The sequence below is a fragment of the Oncorhynchus gorbuscha genome, unplaced genomic scaffold, assembly GCF_021184085.1.
Source record: "Oncorhynchus gorbuscha isolate QuinsamMale2020 ecotype Even-year unplaced genomic scaffold, OgorEven_v1.0 Un_scaffold_360, whole genome shotgun sequence".
Taxonomy (NCBI): domain Eukaryota; kingdom Metazoa; phylum Chordata; class Actinopteri; order Salmoniformes; family Salmonidae; genus Oncorhynchus; species Oncorhynchus gorbuscha.
In genome coordinates, this window is record NW_025745215.1 from 926,219 (window position 1) to 948,659 (window position 22,441).

Genomic DNA, 22,441 nt, shown 5'->3' on the forward strand with positions numbered 1-22,441 from the left:
GATTTCACCTCCATCTCCTGTCCCCCAGGTTGCTGCTGTCGAAGCCTGATGCAGGCAGGAAGATTCTGTCAGAGAACAGTCTGCTGAAAGGACTCAACTTCAACGAGAGGTTCCTGGGGGAGGAACAAGTCCTGGAGGGTAAGGGGTCTTTCTAGAACAGAGGTGGGATAATGTTGCTTTGATGCAATAGGAGCTGGGAGCTTCGTTGGAGGATTTCCTACTCTGGACAACTTGTTATTCATAATTATTTGCAAAAACTTGTTTGTTATGGAAATGTTTATATATATATACATACACACACACACACACACACACACACACACACACACACACACACACACACACACACACACACACACACACACACACACACACAGTTGAAGTCGGAAGTTTACATACTTAAATTAGCGCCATTAACTCATTTTTCAACCACTCCACAAATTTATTGTGAACAAACAATAGTTTTGGCAAGTCAGTTAGGACATCTAGTTTGTGCAGGACACAAGTCATTTTCCCTACAATTGTTTACAGACAGATTATTTCACTTATCACAATTCCAGTGGGTCAGACGTTTACATACACTAAGATTACTGTGCCTTTAAACAGCTTGGAAAATTCCAGGAAATGATGTCATGGCTTTAGAAGCTTCTGATAGGCTAATTAACATTTGAGTCAATTGGAGGTGCATCTGTGGTTGTATTTAAAGGCCTACCTTCAAACTCTGTGCCTCTTTGCTTGACATCATGGGAAAATCAGAAGAAATCAGCCAAGACCAGAATTTTGAGGGACCAACACAAGTCTGGTTCATCCTTGGGATCAATTTCCAAAAGCCTGAAGGTACCACGATCATCTGTACAAACAATAGTAGAGATGAACGTACTTTGGTGCGAAAAGTGCAAATCGATCTCAGAACAACAGCAAAGGACCTTGTGAAGATGCTGGAGGAAACAGGTACAAAGGTATCTATATCCACAGTAAAACAAGTCCTATATCAACATAACCTGAAAGGCCGCTCATCAAGGAAGAAGCCACTGCTCCAAAACCACCATAAAAAAGCCAGACTACGGTTTGTAACTGCACATGGGGACAAAGATCATACGTTTTGGAGAAATGTCCTCTGGTCTGATGAAACAAAAATAGAACTGTTTGGCCATAATGACCATCGATATGTTTTTGGAAAAAGGGGGAGGCTAGCAAGCCGAAGAACACCATCCCAACTGTGAAGCACGGGGGTGGCAGCATCATGTTGTGGGGGTGCTTTTCTGCAGGAGGGACTGGTGCACTTTACAAAATAGATGGCATCATGAGAAGTAAAATGTGTATTTCTTGAAACAACAGCTCAAGACATCAGTCAGGAAGTTAAAGCTTGGTCTTCCAAATGGACAATGACCCCAAGCACACTTCCAAAGTTGTGGCAAAATGGCTTAAGGACAACAAAGTCAAGGTATTGGAGTGGCCATCACAAAGCCCTGACCTCAATCGGATAGAATATTTGTTGGCAGAACTGAAAAAGCGTGTGCGAGCAAGGAGGCCTACAAACCTGACTCAGTTACACCAGCTCTGTCAGGAGGAATGGGCAAAAATCACCCAACTTATTGTGGGAAGCTTGTGGAAGGATACCTGAAACGTTTGACCCAAGTTAAACAATTTAAAGGAAATGCTACCAAATACTAATTGAGTGTAATGTAAACTTCTGACCAACTGGGAATGTGATGAAAGAAATAAAAGCTGAAATAAATCATTCTCTCTACCATTATTCTGACATTTCATATTCTTAAAATAGTGGTGATCCTAACTGACCTAGGACAGGGATTTTTGCTAGGATTAAATGTCAGGAAATATGGAAAAACTGGGTTTAAATGTATTTGGCTAAGGTGTATGTACACTTCTGACATCAACTGTGTGTGTGTGTGTGTGTGTGTGTGTTTATATTATATATAATATGTGTTGACTTGACCCACTATGTTTAGCTCATGGTTTCCCATGCTGTTGTCTCCAGCCTACGACCTGCCCCAGAGCCCCAACCAGGCCCAGTTGTTCTATGGGAACCTGAGTAAGGTGGTGTTGTCAGTGCTGGGCAGCACAGAGACCTTGGACTCTGGAAGGGCTGACCTCCATGTCCAGGCCCCCCTAGCTGTCACCAGGAGAGGCTCGGAGGCTGACAGGTACTGGGACTGAATATCATACCTTTAGGAAAGAACGTAATCATACGAATGTTTTCATCTCACACCTCATTTGGTTTCTAGAGTGTTTCTCTCTGCTTAGAACATACAGGCTGTTAATGGTGTAATGTTGTATTGGTGGTGTTAATGGTTATATAATGTTGTAGTAGGGGTGTTAATGGTTATATAATGTTGTAGTAGTGGTGTTAATGGTTATATAATGTTGTAGTGGTGGTGTTAATGGTTATATAATGTTGTAGTAGTGGTGTTAATGGTTATATAATGTTGTAGTGGTGGTGTTAATGGTTATATAATGTTGTAGTAGTGGTGTTAATGGTTATATAATGTTGTAGTAGTGGTGTTAATGGTTATATAATGTTGTAGTAGTGGTGTTAATGGTTATATAATGTTGTAGTAGGGGTGTTAATGGTTATATAACGTTGTAGTAGGGGTGTTAATGGTTATATAATGTTGTAGTAGTGGTGTTAATGGTTATATAATGTTGTATTAGGGGTGTTAATGGTTATATAATGTTGTAGTAGGGGTGTTAATGGTTATATTATGTTGTAGTAGGGGTGTTAATGGTTATATTATGTTGTAGTAGGGGTGTTAATGGTTATATAATGTTGTAGTGGTGGTGTTAATGGTTATATAATGTTGTAGTAGTGGTGTTAATGGTTATATAATGTTGTAGTAGGGGTGTTAATGGTTATATAATGTTGTAGTAGGGGTGTTAATGTTTATATAATGTTGTAGTAGGGGTGTTAATGGTTATATAATGTTGTAGTGGTGGTGTTAATGGTTATATAATGGTGTAGTGGTGGTGTTAATGGTTATATAATGTTGTAGTGGTGGTGTTAATGGTTATATAATGTTGTAGTAGTGGTGTTAATGGTTATATAATGTTGTAGTGGGGGTGTTAATGGTTATAATGTTGTAGTAGGGGTGTTAATGGTTATATAATGTTGTAGTGGTGGTGTTAATGGTTATATAATGTTGTAGTAGGGGTGTTAATGGTTATATAACGTTGTAGTAGGGGTGTTAATGGTTATATAATGTTGTAGTAGGGGTGTTAATGGTTATATTTACATTTACATTTAAGTCATTTAGCAGACGCTCTTATCCAGAGCGACTTACAAATTGGTGCATTCACCTTATGACATCCAGTGGGACAGTCACTTAACAATAGTGCATCTAAAAACTTAGGGGGGGGGGTGAGAGGGATTACTTATCCTATCCTAGGTATTCCTTAAAGAGGTGGGGTTTCAGGTGTCTCCGGAAGGTGGTACCTGAAACCCCACCTCTTTATATAATGTTGTAGTAGGGGTGTTAATGGTTATATAATGTTGTAGTGGTGGTGTTAATGGTTATATAATGTTGTAGTAGTGGTGTTAATGGTTATATAATGTTGTAGTAGGGGTGTTAATGGTTATATGTTGTAGTGGTGGTGTTAATGGTTATATAATGTTGTAGTAGGGGTGTTAATGGTTATATAATGTTGTAGTAGGGGTGTTAATGGTTATATAATGTTGTAGTATGGGTGTTAATGGTTATATAATGTTGTAGTAGGGGTGTTAATGGTTATATAATGTTGTATTAGTGGTGTTAATGGTTATATAATGTTGTAGTGGGGGTGTTAATGGTTATATAATGTTGTAGTAGGGGTGTTATACTAACATTATGGTGTTAATGGTTATATAACATTGTCTTATCATGTTGTAGTGGTTTTGGGAACTCAGACCGTCACATCAGCAACGTGTCTCTGGATGTACTGCCTGTGAAGGGTCCTCAAGGCCCCGCGTTACCCAGGACAGAGGCCTCTGGGACGGGGACAGAACCAGGGGACCACAGGGACTCCTGGAGCCTCCAGCCTGAACAGCTGGTCCTCACCTCTCCCACTATCAGTCAGTATTATCATGTCACTGTTTGAGACTAACTGTGCTCTTTGCAGCCTGAGCAAGGTCTCTCAGGACAGAACATTTTCTGTTCATAAAACTGTTTTTTTTGTAGTTTTTTAATAGAATATAATTAAACCCTTTCCTTTGGTTTATAATGTGTGTTGTCCAGACGGAGCCTCCAACACCAGACATGTCCTGATCCAGAACCACTCATCATCCAGAGAGCTGAGCTTTGAGTTGTCCTGGCCAGCCCACTGTCTCACTGTTACCCCTCAACATGGAGTCATAGAACCACAGTATGTACACACACACACACACACACACACACACACACACACACACACACACACACACACACACACACACACACACACACACACACACACACACACACAGCTTTGAGTTGTCCTGGCCAGCCCACTGTCTAACTTTTACCCCTCAACATGGAGTCATAGAACCACAGTATACACACACACACACACACACACACACACACACACACACACACACACACACACACACACACACACACACACACACACACACACACACACACACACACACACACACAGCTTTGAGTTGTCCTGGCCAGCCCACTGTCTCACTGTTACCCCTCAACATGGAGTTATAGAACCACAGTATGTACACACACACACACACACACACACACACACACACACACACACACACACACACACACACACACACACACACACACACACACACACAGCTTTGAGTTGTCCTGGCCAGCCCACTGTCTCACTGTTACCCCTCAACATGGAGTTATAGAACCACAGTATGTACACACACACACACACACACACACACACACACACACACACACACACACACACACACACACACACACACACAGGTGACTATATTACCAGGTGACTATTACTAGGGGTGTTTTATCAGGTGACTATATTACTTGGGGTGTTTTACCAGGTGACTATAGTACTAGGGGTGTTTTACCAGGTGACTATATTACTAGGGGTGTTTTACCAGGTGACTATATTACTAGGGGTGTTTTACCAGGTGACTATATTACCAGGTGACTGTATTACTAGGGGTGTTTTACCAGGTGACTGTATTACTAGGGGTGTTTTACCAGGTGACTATATTACTAGGGGTGTTTTACCAGGTGACTATATTACTAGGGGTGTTTTACCAGGTGACTATATTACTAGGGGTGTTTTACCAGGTGACTATAGTACCAGGTGACTATATTACTAGGGGTGTTTTATCAGGTGACTATATTACTAGGGGTGTTTTACCAGGTGACTATATTACCAGGTGACTGTATTACTAGGGGTGTTTTACCAGGTGACTGTATTACTAGGGGTGTTTTACCAGGTGACTATATTACTAGGGGTGTTTTACCAGGTGACTATAGTACCAGGTGACTATATTACTAGGGGTGTTTTACCAGGTGACTGTATTACTAGGGGTGTTTTACCAGGTGACTGTATTACTAGGGGTGTTTTACCAGGTGACTATATTACTAGGGGTGTTTTACCAGGTGACTATAGTACCAGGTGACTGTATTACTAGGGGTGTTTTACCAGGTGACTATATTACCAGGTGACTATATTACTAGGGGTGTTTTACCAGGTGACTGTATTACTAGGGGTGTTTTACCAGGTGACTGTATTACTAGGGGTGTTTTACCAGGTGACTGTATTACTAGGGGTGTTTTACCAGGTGACTATAGTACCAGGTGACTGTTACTAGGGGTGTTTTACCAGGAGACTATATTACCAGGTGACTGTTACTAGGGGTGTTTTACCAGGAGACTATATTACCAGGTGACTATATTACTAGGGGTGGTTTACCAGGTGACTGTATTACTAGGGGTGTTTTACCAGGTGACTATTACTAGGGGTGTTTTACCAGGTGACTATTACTAGGGGTGTTTCACCAGGTGACTGTTTCACCAGGTGACTGTAGTACTAGGCGTGTTTCACCAGGTGACTGTAGTACTAGGCGTGTTTCACCAGGTGACTGTAGTACTAGGCGTGTTTTACCAGGTGACTATATTACTAGGGGTGTTTCACCAGGTGACTGTTTCACCAGGTGACTGTAGTACTCGGCGTGTTTCACCGTAGTTTTTTGTTCCCAGGTGCCACCTCCAGATCCTCATCAGTCCTAATCCGTCCCTAGCAACCAGGACATCCATGTTTCCATGGAGTGGCCAAATATATGTCCAGTGTGACAATCAACAGAAGGTAGTGATGATGATGTGGGTGGGCCCCTCAACGTCTTGATGTGGTGCCCCCCCCCTCAATATCTTGATGTGGTGGGCCCCCCTCAATGTCTTGATGTGGTGCCCCCCTCAATGTCTTGATGTGGTGCCCCTCCCCCTCAATGTCTTGATGTGGTGCCCCTCCCCCTCAATGTCTTGATGTGGTGCCCCTCCCCCTCAATGTCTTGATGTGGTGGGCCTCCCCCTCAATATCTTGATGTGGTGCCCCCCTCAATGTCTTTGTGTGGTGCCCCCCTCAATGTCTTGATGTGGTGCCTCTCCCCTCAATGTCTTGATGTGGTGCCTCTCCCCTCAATGTCTTTGTGTGGTGCCACCCCCTCCTCAATGTCTTGATGTGGTGCCACCCCCTCAATGTCTTGATGTGGCGCCCCCTCAATGTCTTGATGTGGCGCCCCCATTGTCTTGATGTGGTGCTCCCCCTCAATGTCTTGATGTGGGGACCCCCTCAATGTCTTGATGTGGGACCCCCTCAATGTCTTGATGTGGTGCCACCCCCCTCAATGTCTTGATGTGGTGCCCCCCCCCTCAATGTCTTGATGTGGCGCCCCCATTGTCTTGATGTGGTGCTCCCCCTCAATGTCTTGATGTGGGGACCCCCTCCTCAATGTCTTGATGTGGTGCCCCCATTGTCTTGATGTGGTGCCCCCCTCAATGTCTTGATGTGGTGGCCCCCCTTAATGATGTTATTTTCTCTCCTCCTGCTGTCCAGTTCATCAAGGTCCAGATCCGTCAGGACCTGGCTCTGGATGTATCAACGGCCCCAGCAGACCGGAGCCTAGCCCCCTTCCTCCTCAGACTGCTAGCGCCATGCCCACCGCCATGCTGCCCCCTGCAGGCCAACCCCTGACCAGGACAGCTCCAGCCACGGTAGAGATCAGTAACCGTACCATCGTGTTTCCTGCCACGCCCTCAGGAGAAACCTCAGGTAGGAGACACTGTGACTCCCAGCATTACTCAGCGTTGGGACATATCTATAATCTCAGCATTGGGACGTATCTATAATCTCAGCATTGGGACGTATCTATAATCTCAGCATTGGGACGTATCTATAATCTCAGCATTGGGACGTATCTATAATCTCAGCATTGGGACGTATCTATAATCTCAGCATTGGGACGTATCTATAATCTCAGCGTTGGGCCGTATCTACAATCTCAGCGTTGGGACGTATCTACAATCTCAGCGTTGGGACGTATCTACAATCTCAGCGTTGGGACGTATCTACAATCTCAGCGTTGGGACGTATCTATAATCTCAGCGTTGGGACGTATCTATAATCTCAGCGTTGGGACGTATCTATAATCTCAGCGTTGGGACGTATCTATAATCTCAGCGTTGGGACGTATCTATAATCTCAGCGTTGGGACGTATCTATAATCTCAGCGTTGGGACGTATCTATAATCTCAGCGTTGGGACGTATCTATAATCTCAGCGTTGGGACGTATCTATAATCTCAGCGTTGGGACGTATCTATAATCTCAGCGTTGGGACGTATCTATAATCTCAGCGTTGGGACATATCTATAATCTCAGCATTGGGACGTATCTATAATCTCAGCATTGGGACGTATCTATAATCTCAGCGTTGGGACGTATCTATAATCTCAGCGTTGGGACGTATCTATAATCTCAGCGTTGGGACATATCTATAATCTCAGCGTTGGGACATATCTATAATCTCTGACTCCCAGCGTTACTCAGCGTTGGGACATATCTATAATCTCAGCATTGGGACGTATCTATAATCTCAGCATTGGGACGTATCTATAATCTCAGCATTGGGACGTATCTATAATCTCAGCATTGGGACGTATCTATAATCTCAGCATTGGGACGTATCTATAATCTCAGCATTGGGACGTATCTATAATCTCAGCATTGGGACGTATCTATAATCTCAGCATTGGGACGTATCTATAATCTCAGCATTGGGACATATCTATAATCTCAGCATTGGGACTATCTATATCTATAATCTCAGCATTGGGACGTATCTATAATCTCAGCATTGGGACGTATCTATAATCTCAGCATTGGGACATATCTATAATCTCAGCATTGGGACATATCTATAATCTGACTCCCAGCATTGGGACATATCTATAATCTGACTCTCAGCATTGGGACATATCTATAATCTGACTCCCAGCATTGGGACATATCTATAATCTGACTCCCAGCATTGGGACATGCCTATAATCTCTGACTCGGCGTTGGGACATATCTATAATCTCTGACTCCCAGCGTTACTCAGCGTTGGGACATATCTATAATCTCAGCATTGGGACGCATCTATAATCTCAGCATTGGGACGTATCTATAATCTCAGCATTGGGACGTATCTATAATCTCAGCATTGGGACGTATCTATAATCTCAGCATTGGGACGTATCTATAATCTCAGCATTGGGACGTATCTGTAATCTCTGACTCCCAGCGTTACTCAGCGTTGGGACGTATCTATAATCTCAGCATTGGGACGTATCTATAATCTCAGCATTGGGATGTATCTATAATCTCAGCATTGGGACGTATCTATAATCTCAGCATTGGGACGTATCTATAATCTCTGACTCCCAACGTTACTTAGCATTGGGACATATCTATAATCTCAGTTTTGGGACATATCTATAATCTCAGCATTGGGACATATCTATAATCTGACTCCCAGCATTGGGACATATCTATAATCTGACTCCCAGCATTGGGACATATCTATAATCTGACTCCCAGCGTTGGGACATGCCTATAATCTCTGACTCGGCGTTGGGACATATCTATAATCTCAGCATTGGGACGTATCTATAATCTCAGCATTGGGACGTATCTATAATCTCAGCATTGGGACGTATCTATAATCTCAGCATTGGGACGTATCTATAATCTCAGCATTGGGACGTATCTATAATCTCAGCATTGGGACATATCTATAATCTCAGCATTGGGACGTATCTATAATCTCAGCATTGGGACATATCTATAATCTCAGCATTGGGACATATCTATAATCTCTGACTCCCAGCGTTACTCAGCGTTGGGACATATCTATAATCTCAGTTTTGGGACATATCTATAATCTCAGCATTGGGACATATCTATAATCTGACTCCCAGCGTTGGACATGCCTATAATCTCTGACTCAGCGTTGGGACATGCCTATAATCTCTGACTCGGCGTTGGGACATATCTATAATCTCAGCATTGGGACGTATCTATAATCTCAGCATTGGGACGTATCTATAATCTCAGCATTGGGACATATCTATAATCTCAGCGTTGGGACGTATCTATAATCTCAGCATTGGGACGTATCTATAATCTCAGCATTGGGACATATCTATAATCTCTGACTCCCAGCGTTACTCAGCGTTGGGACATATCTATAATCTCAGCATTGGGACGTATCTATAATCTCAGCATTGGGACGTATCTATAATCTCTGACTCCCAACGTTACTCAGCATTGGGACATATCTATAATCTCAGTTTTGGGACATATCTATAATCTCAGCATTGGGACGTATCTATAATCTCAGCATTGGGACCTATCTATAATCTCTGACTCCCAACGTTACTCAGCATTGGGACATATCTATAATCTCAGTTTTGGGACATATCTATAATCTCAGCATTGGGACGTATCTATAATCTCAGCATTGGGACCTATCTATAATCTCAGCATTGGGACGTATCTATAATCTCAGCATTGGGACGTATCTATAATCTCAGCATTGGGACGTATCTATAATCTCAGCATTGGGACGTATCTATAATCTCAGCATTGGGACGTATCTATAATCTCAGCATTGGGACGTATCTATAATCTCAGCATTGGGACATATCTATAATCTCTGACTCCCAGCGTTACTCAGCATTGGGACGTATCTATAATCTCAGCATTGGGACGTATCTATAATCTCAGCATTGGGACGTATCTATAATCTCAGCATTGGGACGTATCTATAATCTCAGCATTGGGACGTATCTATAATCTCAGCATTGGGACGTATCTATAATCTCAGCATTGGGACGTATCTATAATCTCAGCATTGGGACGTATCTATAATCTCAGCATTGGGACGTATCTATAATCTCAGCATTGGGACGTATCTATAATCTCTGACTCCCAGCGTTACTCAGCGTTGGGACATATCTATAATCTCTGACTCCCAGCGTTACTCAGCGTTGGGACATATCTATAATCTCAGCATTGGGACGTATCTATAATCTCAGCATTGGGACGTATCTATAATCTCTGACTCCCAACGTTACTTAGCATTGGGACATATCTATAATCTCAGTTTTGGGACATATCTATAATCTCAGCATTGGGACATATCTATAATCTGACTCCCAGCATTGGGACATATCTATAATCTGACTCCCAGCATTGGGACATATCTATAATCTGACTCCCAGCGTTGGGACATGCCTATAATCTCTGACTCGGCATTGGGACATATCTATAATCTCAGCATTGGGACGTATCTATAATCTCAGCGTTGGGACGTATCTATAATCTCAGCATTGGGACGTATCTATAATCTCAGCATTGGGACGTATCTATAATCTCAGCATTGGGACGTATCTATAATCTCAGCATTGGGACATATCTATAATCTCTGACTCCCAGCGTTACTCAGCGTTGGGACATATCTATAATCTCAGCATTGGGACGTATCTATAATCTCAGCATTGGGACGTATCTATAATCTCTGACTCCCAACGTTACTCAGCATTGGGACATATCTATAATCTCAGTTTTGGGACATATCTATAATCTCAGCATTGGGACATATCTATAATCTGACTCCCAGCATTGGGACATATCTATAATCTACTCCCAGCATTGGGACATATCTATAATCTGACTCCCAGCGTTGGGACATATCTATAATCTGACTCCCAGCGTTGGGACATATCTATAATCTGACTCCCGGCGTTGGGACATATCTATAATCTGACTCCCGGCGTTGGGACATATCTATAATATCTGACTCGGCGTTGGGACATATCTATAATATCTGACTCTGCGTTGGGACATATCTATAATATCTGACTCGGCGTTGGGACATATCTATAATATCTGACTCGGCGTTGGGACATATCTATAATATCTGACTCGGCGTTGGGACATATCTATAATATCTGACTCGGCGTTGGGACATATCTATAATATCTGACTCGGCGTTGGGACATATCTATAATATCTGACTCTGGCGTTGGGACATATCTATAATCTCGTTGGGACTCTATAATATCTGGCGTTGGGACATATCTATAATATCTGACTCGGCGTTGGGACATATCTATAATCTATCTGACTCTGACTCGTTGGGACATATCTATAATATCTGACTCTGGCGTTGGGACATATCTATAATCTCTGACATATCTATAATCTGGCGTTGGGACATATCTATAATATCTGACTCTGGATTCCGTTGGGACATATCTATAATCTCGGCTATGGGTTGGGACATATCTATAATCTCTATGGGACATATCTATAATCTGACTGGGACATATCTATAATCTCGGCTATGGGACATATCTATAATCTCGGCTATGGGACATATCTATAATCTCTGTATGGGCTATGGGACATATCTATAATCTCAGCGTTGGGACATATCTATAATCTCAGCGTTGGGACATATCTATAATCTCAGCGTTGGGACATATCTATAATCTCTGGAGTTTGCAGTTGCCAGTCAATAGCCCTATTTCCCTCTAGATAATACCAAAATGCTGTGTATGTTCTTGGAGAATGTTCCTGTTTCCAGTGTTTTGATGTAAAGCCGTCTCTTCCTTCGTCAGAGTCCTCTGTGGAGGTGGAGAACAGAGGAGAGCAGGTGAGGTGGTACCTGTCTTCCTTCGCCCCTCCTTATGTAAAGGGGGTGGACAGCAGTGGGGATGTGTACCGGGCCACCTACACAGCCTTCAGATGTCCCAGAGTCTCTGGAACCCTGGGAGCATACCACAAGATGCAGGTGATTACTCCATCTCTACCCCTACCTATGGCTTTATTAGGGTTACTGACCACCCAGCTTTACCCAGTCACACCCCTGGTCCCCAGAACATATCTTTATTAGGGGGGTTACTGACCACCCAGCTTTACCCAGTCACACCCCTGGTCCCCAGAACATATCTTTATTAGGGTTACTGACCACCCAGCTTTACCCAGTCACACCACTGGTCCCCAGAACATATCTTTATTAGGGGGGTTACTGACCACCCAGCTTTACCCAGTCACACCCCTGGTCCCCAGAACATATCTTTATTAGGGGGTTACTGACCACCCAGCTTTACCCAGTCACACCCTGGTCCCAGAACATATCTTTATTAGGGGGTTACTGACCACCCAGCTTTACCCAGTCACACCCTGGTCCCAGAACAGTGCGTCTTTGGTCAATAGGATGTCCTGTAGGGCTTTGAACATGATGGTGTTGTTGATGTCTCCTCTCTTCCTGTTGATGTCTCCTCTCTTCCTGTTGATCTCCTCCTGTTGGTGTCTCCTCCTCTCCTCCTGTTGATCTCCTCCTGTTGGTGTCTCCTCCTCTCCTCCTGTTGATCTCCTCCTGTTGATGTCTCCTCCTCTCCTCCTGTTGGGGTCTCCTCCTCTCCTCCTGTTGGGGTCTCCTCCTCTCCTCCTGTTGGGGTCTCCTCCTCTCCTCCTGTTGGGGTCTCCTCCTCTCCTCCTGTTGGGGTCTCCTCCCGTTGGGGTCTCCTCCTCTCTTCCTGTTGATCTCCTCCCGTTGGTGTCCTCCTGTTGGTGTCTCCTCCTCTCCTCCCATTGATCTCCTCCTGTTGGTGTCTCCTCCTCTCCTCCTGTTGATCTCCTCCTGTTGATGTCTCCTCCTCTCCTCCTGTTGGTGTCTCCTCCTCTCCTCCTGTTGGTGTCTCCTCCTCTCCTCCTGTTGGTGTCTCCTCCTCTCCTCCTGTTGGTGTCTCCTCCTCTCCTCCTGTTGGTGTCTCCTCCTCTCCTCCTGTTGGGGTCTCCTCCTCTCCTCCTGTTGGTGTCTCCTCCTCTCCTCCTGTTGGGGTCTCCTCCTCTCCTCCTGTTGGGGTCTCCTCCTCTCCTCCTGTTGGGGTCTCCTCCTCTCCTCCTGTTGGGGTCTCCTCTCCTCCTGTTGGGGTCTCCTCCTCTCCTCCTGTTGGGGTCTCCTCCTCTCCTCCTGTTGTGTCTCCTCTCCTCCTCTCCTCCTGTTGTGTCTCCTCCTCTCCTCCTGGTCTCCTCCTCTCCTCCTGTTGGGGTCTCCTCCCGTTGGGGTCTCCTCCTCTCTTCCTGTTGATCTCCTCCCGTTGGTGTCCTCCTGTTGGTGTCTCCTCCTCTCTTCCTGTTGATCTCCTCCTGTTGGTGTCCTCCTGTTGGTGTCCTCCTGTTGGTGTCCTCCTGTTGGTGTCTCCTCTCCTCCTGTTGATCTCCTCCTGTTGGTGTCTCCTCCTCTCCTCCTGTTGGTGTCTCCTCCTCTCCTCCTGTTGGGGTCTCCTCCTCTCCTCCTGTTGGGGTCTCCTCCTCTCCTCCTGTTGGGTCTCCTCCTCTCCTCCTGTTGGGGTCTCCTCCTCCTTCCTGTTGATCTCCTCCCGTTGGTGTCTCCTCCCTCTTCCTGTTGATCTCCTCCTGTTGGTGTCTCCTCCTCTCTTCCTGTTGATCTCCTCCCGTTGGTGTCCTCCTGTTGGTGTCTCCTCCTCTCCTCCTGTTGATCTCCTCCTGTTGGTGTCTCCTCCTCTCCTCCTGTTGATCTCCTCCTGTTGATCTCCTCCTGTTGGTGTCCTCCTGTTGGTGTCCTCCTGTTGGTGTCTCCTCTCCTCCTGTTGGTGTCCTCCTGTTGGTGTCTCCTCTCCTCCTGTTGATCTCCTCCTGTTGGTGTCTCCTCCTCTCCTCCTCTCCTCCTGTTGATCTCCTCCTGTTGGTGTCTCCTCCTCCCTGTTGGTGTCTCCTCCTCTCCTCCTGTTGATCTCCTCCTGTTGGTGTCTCCTCCTCTCCTCCTGTTGATCTCCTCCTGTTGGTGTCTCCTCCTCTCCTCCTGTTGGTGTCTCCTCCTCTCCTCCTGTTGGTGTCTCCTCCTCTCCTCCTGTTGGTGTCTCCTCCTCTCCTCCTGTTGGGGTCTCCTCCTCTCCTCCTGTTGGGGTCTCCTCCTCTCTTCCTGTTGATCTCCTCCCGTTGGTGTCTCCTCCTCTCTTCCTGTTGATCTCCTCCCGTTGGTGTCCTCCTGTTGGTGTCTCCTCCTCTCCTCCCATTGATCTCCTCCTGTTGATCTCCTCCTGTTGGTGTCTCCTCCTCTCCTCCTGTTGATCTCCTCCTGTTGGTGTCCTCCTGTTGGTGTCCTCCTGTTGGTGTCTCCTCTCCTCCTGTTGGTGTCCTCCTGTTGGTGTCTCCTCCTCTCCTCCCATTGATCTCCTCCTGTTGATCTCCTCCTGTTGGTGTCTCCTCCTCTCCTCCTGTTGATCTCCTCCTGTTGATCTCCTCCTGTTGGTGTCCTCCTGTTGGTGTCTCCTCTCCTCCTGTTGGTGTCCTCCTGTTGGTGTCTCCTCTCCTCCTGTTGATCTCCTCCTGTTGGTGTCTCCTCCTCTCCTCCTGTTGGTGTCTCCTCCTCTCCTCCTGTTGGTGTCTCCTCCTCTCCTCCTGTTGGTGTCTCCTCCTCTCCTCCTGTTGGTGTCTCCTCCTCTCCTCCTGTTGGTGTCTCCTCCTCTCCTCCTGTTGATCTCCTCCTGTTGGTGTCTCCTCATCTCCTCCTGTTGGTGTCTCCTCCTCTCCTCCTGTTGGTGTCTCCTCCTCTCCTCCTGTTGGTGTCTCCTCTCCTCCTGTTGATCTCCTCCTGTTGGTGTCTCCTCCTGTTGATCTCCTCCTGTTGGTGTCTCCTCCTCTCCTCCTGTTGGTGTCTCCTCTCCTCCTGTTGATCTCCTCCTGTTGGTGTCTCCTCCTGTTGATCTCCTCCTGTTGGTGTCTCCTCCTCTCCTCCTGTTGATCTCCTCCTGTTGATCTCCTCCTGTTGGTGTCTCCTCCTCTCCTCCTGTTGATCTCCTCCTGTTGATCTCCTCCTCTCCTCCCGTTGATCTCCTCCTGTTGGTGTCTCCTGTTGATCTCCTCGTGTTGATCTCCTCCTCCTCCTCCAGGTGCCCATCACCTTCCTGCCCAGGGACCGAGGGGACTATGCTCAGTTCTGGGACCTGGAGTGTCACCCAGTGGCTGAGCCTCAGCACAAGACCAGGATACGCTTCCAGCTCTGTGGCACTGTGGGTAGACTGATATAGGACATCATTATACTGCCAGGAGACTGATATAGGACATCATTATACTGCCGGGAGACTGTTATAGGACATCATTATACTGCCAGGAGTCTGATATAGGACATCATTATACTGCCAGGAGACTGATATAGGACATCATTATACTACCAGGAGACTGTTACAGGACACCATTATACTGCCAGGAGACTGTTATAGGACACCATTATACTGCCAGGAGACTGTTATAGGACACCATTATACTGCCAGGAGACTGATATAGGACATCATTATACTGCCAGGAGACTGATATAGGACATCATTATCCTACCAGGAGACACCATTATACTGCCAGGAGACTGATATAGGACATCATTATACTGCCAGGAGACACCATTATACTGCCAGGAGACTGATATAGGACATCATTATACTGCCAGGAGACACCATTATACTGCCAGGAGACTGATATAGGACATCATTATACTGCCAGGAGACTGTTATAGGACATCATTATACTGCCAGGAGACTGATATAGGGCATCATTATACTGCCAGGAGACTGATATAGGACATCATTATACTGCCAGGAGACTGATACAGGACATCATTATACTGCCAGGAGACTGATACAGGACATCATTATACTGCCAGGAGACTGTTATAGGATATCATTATACTGCCAGGAGATATAGGACCATTATACTGCCAGGAGACTGATATAGGACATCATTATACTGCCAGGAGACCATTATACTGCCAGGAGACTGATATAGGACATCATTATACTGCCAGGAGACTGTTATAGGACATCATTATACTGCCAGGAGACTGTTATAGGACATCATTATACTGCCAGGAGACTGATATAGGACATCATTATACTGCCAGGAGACTGATATAGGGCATCATTATACTGCCAGGAGACTGTTATAGGACATCATTATACTGCCAGGAGACTGTTACAGGACATCATTATACTGCCAGGAGACTGTTACAGGACATCATTATACTGCCAGGAGACTGATATAGGACATCATTATACTGCCAGGAGACTGATATATTACATCATTATACTGCCAGGAGACTGATATAGGACATCATTATACTGCCAGGAGACTGATATAGGACATCATTATACTACCAGGAGACTGTTACAGGACATCATTATACTGCCAGGAGACTGTTACAGGACATCATTATACTGCCAGGAGACTGATATAGGACATCATTATACTGCCAGGAGACTGTTATAGGACATCATTATACTGCCAGGAGACTGATATAGGGCATCATTATACTGCCAGGAGACTGATATAGGACATCATTATACTGCCAGGAGACTGATACAGGACATCATTATACTGCCAGGAGACTGATACAGGACATCATTATACTGCCAGGAGACTGTTATAGGATATCATTATACTGCCAGGAGACACCATTATACTGCCAGGAGACTGATATAGGACATCATTATACTGCCAGGAGACACCATTATACTGCCAGGAGACTGATATAGGACATCATTATACTGCCAGGAGACTGTTATAGGACATCATTATACTGCCAGGAGACTGTTATAGGACATCATTATACTGCCAGGAGACTGATATAGGACATCATTATACTGCCAGGAGACTGTTATAGGACATCATTATACTGCCAGGAGACTTATATAGGACATCATTATACTGCCAGGAGACTGTTACAGGACATCATTATACTGCCAGGAGACTGTTACAGGACATCATTATACTGCCAGGAGACTGATATAGGACATCATTATACTGCCAGGAGACTGATATATTACATCATTATACTGCCAGGAGACTGATATAGGACATCATTATACTGCCAGGAGACTGATATAGGACATCATTATACTACCAGGAGACTGTTACAGGACATCATTATACTGCCAGGAGACTGTTACAGGACATCATTATACTGCCAGGAGACTGATATAGGACATCATTATACTGCCAGGAGACTGTTATAGGACATCATTATACTGCCAGGAGACTGTTATAGGACATCATTATACTGCCAGGAGACTGATATAGGACATCATTATACTGCCAGGAGACTGATATAGGGCATCATTATACTGCCAGGAGACTGTTATAGGACATCATTATACTGCCAGGAGACTGTTATAGGACATCATTATACTGCCAGGAGACTGATATAGGGCATCATTATACTGCCAGGAGACTGATATAGGACATCATTATACTGCCAGGAGACTGATACAGGACATCATTATACTGCCAGGAGACTGATACAGGACATCATTATACTGCCAGGAGACTGTTATAGGATATCATTATACTGCCAGGAGACTGATACAGGACATCATTATACTGCCAGGAGACTGATACAGGACATCATTATACTGCCAGGAGACACCATTATACTGCCAGGAGACTGATATAGGACATCATTATACTGCCAGGAGACTGTTATAGGACATCATTATACTGCCAGGAGACTGATATAGGGCATCATTATACTGCCAGGAGACTGATATAGGACATCATTATACTGCCAGGAGACTGATACAGGACATCATTATACTGCCAGGAGACTGATATAGGACATCATTATACTGCCAGGAGACTGTTATAGGATCATTATATCATTATACTGCCAGGAGACTGATATAGGACATCATTATACTGCCAGGAGACACCATTATACTGCCAGGAGACTGATATAGGACATCATTATACTGCCAGGAGACTGTTATAGGACATCATTATACTGCCAGGAGACTGTTATAGGACATCATTATACTGCCAGGAGACTGATATAGGACATCATTATACTGCCAGGAGACTGATATAGGGCATCATTATACTGCCAGGAGACTGTTATAGGACATCATTATACTGCCAGGAGACTGTTACAGGACATCATTATACTGCCAGGAGACTGTTACAGGACATCATTATACTGCCAGGAGACTGATATAGGACATCATTATACTGCCAGGAGACTGATATAGGGCATCATTATACTGCCAGGAGACTGATATAGGACATCATTATACTGCCAGGAGACTGATATAGGACATCATTATACTGCCAGGAGACTGATATAGGACATCATTATACTGCCAGGAGACTGATATAGGGCATCATTATACTGCCAGGAGACTGATATAGGACATCATTATACTGCCAGGAGACTGATATAGGACATCATTATACTGCCAGGAGACTGATACAGGACATCATTATACTGCCAGGAGACTGTTATAGGATATCATTATACTGCCAGGAGACACCATTATACTGCCAGGAGACTGATATAGGACATCATTATACTGCCAGGAGACACCATTATACTGCCAGGAGACTGATATAGGGCATCATTATACTGCCAGGAGACTGTTATAGGACATCATTATACTGCCAGGAGACTGTTACAGGACATCATTATACTGCCAGGAGACTGTTACAGGACATCATTATACTGCCAGGAGACTGATATAGGACATCATTATACTGCCAGGAGACTGATATAGGACATCATTATACTGCCAGGAGACTGATATATTACATCATTATACTGCCAGGAGACTGATATAGGACATCATTATACTGCCAGGAGACTGATATAGGACATCATTATACTACCAGGAGACTGTTACAGGACATCATTATACTGCCAGGAGACTGTTACAGGACATCATTATACTGCCAGGAGACTGATATAGGACATCATTATACTGCCAGGAGACTGTTATAGGACATCATTATACTGCCAGGAGACTGTTATAGGACATCATTATACTGCCAGGAGACTGATATAGGACATCATTATACTGCCAGGAGACTGATATAGGGCATCATTATACTGCCAGGAGACTGTTATAGGACATCATTATACTGCCAGGAGACTGTTACAGGACATCATTATACTGCCAGGAGACTGTTACAGGACATCATTATACTGCCAGGAGACTGATATAGGACATCATTATACTGCCAGGAGACTGTTACAGGACATCATTATACTGCCAGGAGACTGTTACAGGACATCATTATACTGCCAGGAGACTGATATAGGACATCATTATACTGCCAGGAGACTGATATAGGACATCATTATACTGCCAGGAGACTGATATAGGACATCATTATACTGCCAGGAGACTGATATAGGACATCATTATACTACCAGGAGCCTGATATAGGACATCATTATACTGCCAGGAGACTGATATAGGACATCATTATACTGCCAGGAGACTGATATAGGACATCATTATACTGCCAGGAGACTGTTACAGGACATCATTATACTGCCAGGAGACTGTTACAGGACATCATTATACTGCCAGGAGACTGATACAGGACATCATTATACTGCCAGGAGACTGATATAGGACATCATTATACTGCCAGGAGACTGATATAGGACATCATTATACTGCCAGGAGACTGATACAGGACATCATGAATAATGAATACGACCCTAATGGATACGGTGTCCCCTCATGGATACGGTGTCCCCTCATGGATACGGTGTCCCCTCATGGATACGGTGTCCCCTCATGGATACGGTGTCCCCTCATGGATACGGTGTCCCCTCATGGATACGGTGTCCCCTCATGGATACGGTGTGACTGTCAGGGATGGACGGTGTCCCCTCATGGATACGGTGTCCCGTGGATGGTGACTGTGGCGTGGAGGGTGACTGTGGCGTGGAGGGAGGTGTGGCGTGGAGGGAGGTGTGGCGTGGAGGGAGGTGTGGCGTGGAGGGAGGTGTGGCGTGGAGGGAGGTGTGGCGTGGAGGGAGGTGTGGCGGGTGACTGTGGCGTGGCGGGTGACTGTGGCGTGGCGGGTGACTGTGGCGTGGAGGGTGACTGTGGCGTGGAGGGAGGCGTGGCGGGTGACTGTGGCGTGGCGGGTGACTGTGGCGAGGATGGAGGCGTGGAGATGACGGTGGCGTGGAGGTGGCGGTGGCGTGGAGGGTGGCTGGAGGGTGACGGTGGCTGGAGGGTGGCGGTGGCGTGGAGGGTGGTCATGATGATGATGATGATGATGATGATGGTGTGTTTCAGGGTGTGAAGGTTGGTCCAGCAGTGGCTCCTCAGGAAGCAGACTGTTCTCTGGTGAAGACTGAAGCCTTTAAGACCAGGAGAAGACCTGACCCGGTTGCTGATGGGGGCATGACTGGGTAAGGACTGGCAGTCAGGTCTCACTAGTGATGACTTGGTAAGGACTGGCAGTCAGGTCTCACTAGTGATGACTTGGTAAGGACTGGCAGTCAGGTCTCACTAGTGAGGACTTGGCAGTAAGGTCTCACTAGTGATGACTGGGTAAGGACTGGCAGTCAGGTCTCACTAGTGATGACTGGCAGTCAGGTCTCACTAGTGATGACTGGGTAAGGACTGGCAGTCAGGTCTCACTAGTGATGACTGGCAGTCAGGTCTCACTAGTGATGACTGGCAGTCAGGTCTCACTAGGGATGACTGGCAGTCAGGTCTCACTAGGGATGACTGGCAGTCAGGTCTCACTAGGGATGACTGGCAGTCAGGTCTCCCTAGGGATGACTGGCAGTCAGGTCTCACTAGGGATGACTGGCAGTCAGGTCTCCTAGGGATGACTGGCAGTCAGGTCTCCCTAGGGATGACTGGCAGTCTCAGGGGTCAGGTCCCTAGGGATGACTGGCAGTCAGGTCTCCCTAGGGATGACTGGCAGTCAGGTCTCCCTAGGGATGACTGGCAGTCAGGTCTCACAGGGATGTGGCAGTCAGGTCTCACTAGGGATGACTGGCAGTCAGGTCTCACTAGGGATGACTGGCAGTCAGGTCTCACTAGGGATGACTGGCAGTCAGGTCTCCTAGGGATGACTGGCAGTCAGGTCTCACTAGGGATGACTGGCAGTCAGGTCTCACTAGGGATGACTGGCAGTCAGGTCTCACTAGGGATGACTGGCAGTCAGGTCTCACTAGGGATGACTGGCAGTCAGGTCTCACTAGGGATGACTGGCAGTCAGGTCTCACTAGGGATGACTGGCAGTCAGGTCTCACTAGGGATGACTGGCAGTCAGGTCTCACTAGGGATGACTGGCAGTCAGGTCTCACTAGGGATACTGGGATGACTGGCAGTCAGGTCTCACTAGGGATGACTGGCAGTCAGGTCTCACTAGGGATGACTGGCAGTCAGGTCTCACTAGGGATGACTGGCAGTCAGGTCTCACTAGGGATGACTGGCAGTCAGGTCTCACTAGGGATGACTGGCAGTCAGGTCTCACTAGGGATGACTGGCAGTCAGGTCTCACTAGGGATGACTGGCAGTCAGGTCTCACTAGGGATGACTGGCAGTCAGGTCTCACTAGGGATGACTGGCAGTCAGGTCTCACTAGGGATGACTGGCAGTCAGGTCTCACTAGGGATGACTGGCAGTCAGGTCTCACTAGGGATGACTGGCAGTCAGGTCTCACTAGGGATGACTGGCAGTCAGGTCTCACTAGGGATGACTGGCAGTCAGGTCTCACTAGGGATGACTGGCAGTCAGGTCTCACTAGGGATGACTGGCAGTCCAGGTCTCACTAGGGATGACTGGCAGTCAGGTCTCACTAGGGGAGTCAGGTCTCACTAGTGACTGGCAGTCAGGTCTCACTAGGGATGACTGGCAGTCAGGTCTCACTAGGGATGACTGGCAGTCAGGTCTCATTAGGGATGACTGGCAGTCAGGTCTCAAGGGATGACTGGTCAGTCAGGTCTCACTAGGGATGACTGGCAGTCAGGTCTCACTAGGGATGACTGGCAGTCAGGTCTCACCAGGGATGACTGGAGTCAGGTCTCAGGGATGACTGGCAGAGGTCTCCTAGGGATGACTGGAAGGTCTCAGGGAGACTGGCAGTCAGGT

At 46.1% G+C, this 22,441-nt stretch overlaps 1 protein-coding gene across 1 annotated transcript in view; it reads left to right on the forward strand.

Annotated features, from left to right (window-relative positions):
* LOC124017978 (centrosomal protein of 192 kDa-like) overlaps window positions 1-22,441 on the forward strand; it is a 78,132-nt gene that overhangs the window by 54,870 nt on the left and 821 nt on the right. Inside the window, 10 exon segments of the mRNA XM_046333222.1 lie at window positions 29-138; window positions 2,000-2,165; window positions 3,885-4,066; window positions 4,230-4,356; window positions 6,183-6,291; window positions 7,036-7,083; window positions 7,122-7,251; window positions 12,146-12,318; window positions 15,446-15,565; window positions 20,630-20,745. Of these exon segments, the coding sequence (XP_046189178.1) occupies window positions 29-138; window positions 2,000-2,165; window positions 3,885-4,066; window positions 4,230-4,356; window positions 6,183-6,291; window positions 7,036-7,083; window positions 7,122-7,251; window positions 12,146-12,318; window positions 15,446-15,565; window positions 20,630-20,745 (1,281 nt within the window).